This window comes from Lolium rigidum, chromosome 1, assembly GCF_022539505.1.
Source record: "Lolium rigidum isolate FL_2022 chromosome 1, APGP_CSIRO_Lrig_0.1, whole genome shotgun sequence".
Taxonomy (NCBI): Eukaryota; Viridiplantae; Streptophyta; class Magnoliopsida; order Poales; family Poaceae; genus Lolium; species Lolium rigidum.
The window spans coordinates 60527646-60531012 of NC_061508.1; the positions used below are offsets into that span (position 1 = coordinate 60527646).

Genomic DNA, 3367 nt, shown 5'->3' on the forward strand with positions numbered 1-3367 from the left:
TATGGCGGAAGCAACGGCGATGTTGCATGGCCTCTCCTTGGCCAATCGTCTTGGGTACAGTCATATTGAGGCAGAATCTGACTCCCTGGAAGTGATCAATTTATGCTCTGGTACGGACCGAATCTGGAGCGATGCAGTGGCCATATATGCAGACATTCTGGTACAAGCTGGAGGGATTGGGAATGTTGAATTTAGGCATTGTAGGAGAGATGCAAACAAAGTAGCTCATGAAATAGCTAAGAACTGTCTCTCTAGTTCCACTAGCTGTAGTTGGGTTGCTGAACCCCCTAGTTTCATCCTGCAAACTCTCCTGAACGATGTAACGATTGTTTGATTCTGGCAGCAAGTTTTAGACGCACTCTTTTCCTTACCAGGGTACCTAAGGGGGCTAGAAGGTTTTTAATGAGGCGGCTTGCTAGCTTAATATATTATGTTTTTACCTCAAAAAAAAAAGCCGAGGAAGAACATGGAGCCTTGCCACTTGTTATTTTTGCAGAACTACTTTTTTTCAAAGAATTATGGTAGGGAAAGCCTTTACAGTAATTTTGCTTTTAAATTATATAAACCTAAATTCGTGTTCCTAGAGACTTGAATCTGAATGATTGGGTTGTACATCCACTTCCTAGCCGAATGAGCTAGACTCAAATTTTGCCGCACGGCTGGCACGTCTCCAACGGCGGCTTCGCCGTGCCGCCGTCGCCACCGCCAGGAGCACAGACGCGGGCCCTCGCCAGGGAACGGCGGAGCCTAATGCCGTCGGAGGAGAGGAGCTTGCCGGACAACGCTCTCGACAGCCCATCCTGGGCACGTTTTGTAATAAGTATAATTCATATGAATATTGTAAATGATAATGTATCTTGTGTGTTAATTAATAAAGCTCAAGTTTTCCCTAGTGAGCTTTTAATATTATATGTTCTATTCTTTTATATTTCATAATTTTCCAATTTCTATATTTGTTTATTGGAATATTCCTAATTTGAATTATGATATATCATATTGAAGTTTGAATTTGAAATTCAAACCTAATTTGTTTGAATTCAATCATCAACTTAAATTGTAATATGAAATGTTCCCCTCTCTTCTTGAAACCCTAAGTTAATGTAGGATAGGTCCAAGTTTATCTCACTCTCGAAACCCTAATCATGTCTGGTGTCGAGAGAGAAACTTGTCCCCCCTTTTTGATGTAGTTTTATAAATAAGCGCGAAATTTTTCCAGATTTTACGATGCAATGCACATCCCTTTCTAAAAACTACCCCGCAATCGTTTCGAATACTAAGATATTACAACCGCCTTGCCGCTGCCGTTCTCGAGGACGCGGGTTTTCCCGCTGGAAATCTCAGGCGGCGGCAAAGGCAGGGGCGAGAGGATGGTGGCGGGTGTGGCTAGGGTTTCGTCGCCCGAGCCGCCCCAGGAGAGGAGCGATGCGGGCGGAGTGTTTTCTAGTCAAAATGTGTGTAAGATGCATTTTAAAATAGAGGGAGCGTATGACCATGTTCCAAAACACCACTTCCGGTTTACATTACTTTGTCGAATAAATACATTACGAGTATGGTTTACATTAAAGATAAGAAAATGCCAAGTAGCCGATCAGGGGTTACACATGCTATTCCTACCTACATGGAGCTGCTTGCGAAGATGTTGGTCACTGCGGCAATCTGAGACATGAACTTCACCATCGCTAGCTCCGGCAAGCACATGGGAACAGCGACACAGTCGTCGCCTTTGGTGTCCTTACAGCTGACATATATACTGGACAGCGTCGCCAACATACCCGCGGCCCCTGGCGTACCGCCGCCAGCGTACTCCGCCCAGCCGCCTAGTTCCAGCGAGTCATTCCCGCAGCGGCTCATGTCGGACACCGCGAAGCCCCCGTCGAACAGGTCCGCCCCACGGTACTCGTTCCTTGCCACGAGGTCTAGCACCGACATCGCATACTCGTCGGTGAACTTGAGCTTGGCCTCGCGCACCAGCTCCACCGCGCGTGCGAGTGAACCCCGGCATAGCTCGTCGGCGCTAACATCAGCCGTTGTTGCGCCGAAGACCGCGTTGCCATAGAACCCTGGCGGGAGCCGGGGTTCGCGCTTCCAGCTTCCCCGTGCGTTTTTGGCGAGTATTACTCGCACCTGCTTGTGGGGCGCGTACCCTAGGGCCGCTACCCTGCATCGCCAAACGGCCGCTGTGATGATCTCGAACACCGTTGAGGAACTCCCAAGTCGCCCTGGTAATCCCCTCCGCAGCGCTGTTATCTCTTTTGCGCCGAAGAGGAAGGACTTAGTCACCAATTCGTCGAATTGTGGTGGCATTGAGGTCATCTTCGGCTTCATCGGCTTGGCATCATCGGTAGGCAAAATCTCCGGGGCCATGTCCGTAGGTACGGATGTAGTATCTGGTAGAGAGGACGCAAGAAGGTGTCTCTCCCACAAAGGAAAGACGGCCGGAACTGGTTGGCCTCGTGCTAGGTCAAGTATGCATCTAAGGATCTGGACCATGCCGAAGCCATCCGCGACGTTGTGGCACATCCTGATCGCGAGGACGACGCCTCCGCAGCTGAACTGGGTCATCTACATATACATATATGTAGAACACAAATATTAGCGGGCCGAAGGATGCTAAAACAAATACAGTTAATTAATCAATCGAAAAGCTACACATTCATGCCAGGTCTCGAACGGATGCAGATTGCAGAAACCTATTGGTAGTACTGATCCAATACGTGGAGTACCTGCAAGTAGAGCAACGGCTTGCCGATGACAGTTGTGAGGTCGCCCACATCACACATGAGCTCCTCAACGCAAGGGTATGGTGGCACCAGCGGCTTCTTCAACTCCTCCAGCCGCACGTTAGCATGCGCCTCCACGAACACCGCTCCTTCCGCCGTGCAGTCCACCACTAGCTTCTTCCTGCCTGGGACCTCCCGCAGGCGGCCGGCCACAGGGTAGTAGTAGACCAGCGCCTCCGCGAGGCCGGCCTTGAGGGAACTCGCCAGTTGCTCGGGCGCACCTCCGGGGACACGGCACCGGAAGAACTCGATCTCAGTAATGTATTGACGCAGCCCTGGAGAGCTGTCCAAGTCAGACAGTGACCTGACCTCGCGCGCCGTCGCTCGAGCAGGCGCCACCAGCTCAGGCTTCCTGCGGTGCGCCGTGAAGATCACCATTGCGTGCGCGGTTCAGTATTGATGTACTATATGAGGCTAAGACGAAGCTGGTAGCTTAATATGTATGTGGATGAAGCACCGACAACTCTAGCTGGCACTTTATATCGTACTGATTTCTCGTAAGGTGGGAGCGACTCCTAGGCGAGCGACCAGGCAACCAAGAAAATGAAAGAAGGGACGGAGACTCTGTCTCAAGAGCCGGCAAACCT

The 3367-nt window shown here is 50.4% G+C and overlaps 1 protein-coding gene across 1 annotated transcript; it reads right to left on the reverse strand.

Moving 5' to 3' along the window:
• Positions 1 to 1614: 1614 nt before the first annotated feature.
• On the reverse strand, positions 1615 to 3158 carry LOC124708586 (acyl transferase 1-like). The gene is made up of 2 exons (XM_047240268.1): positions 2724 to 3158; positions 1615 to 2562 (listed from the first exon to the last, which is right to left on the reverse strand). The coding sequence occupies exons 1-2, from the start codon at positions 3156 to 3158 to the stop codon at positions 1615 to 1617; spliced, it is 1383 nt and encodes a 460-aa protein (XP_047096224.1).
• Between the last annotated feature and the right edge of the window lie 209 nt (positions 3159 to 3367).

Bases quoted from the DNA above. Each gene is read 5' to 3' on its own strand.
- LOC124708586 (XM_047240268.1), bottom strand. From the start codon at position 3,158: ATGGTGATCTTCACGGCGCACCGCAGGAAGCCTGAGCTGGTGGCGCCT. The intron at 2,563-2,723 runs GTACTCCACGTA...ATGTATATGTAG, and splicing joins AGCCGTTGCTCTACTTGCAG to ATGACCCAGTTCAGCTGCGG.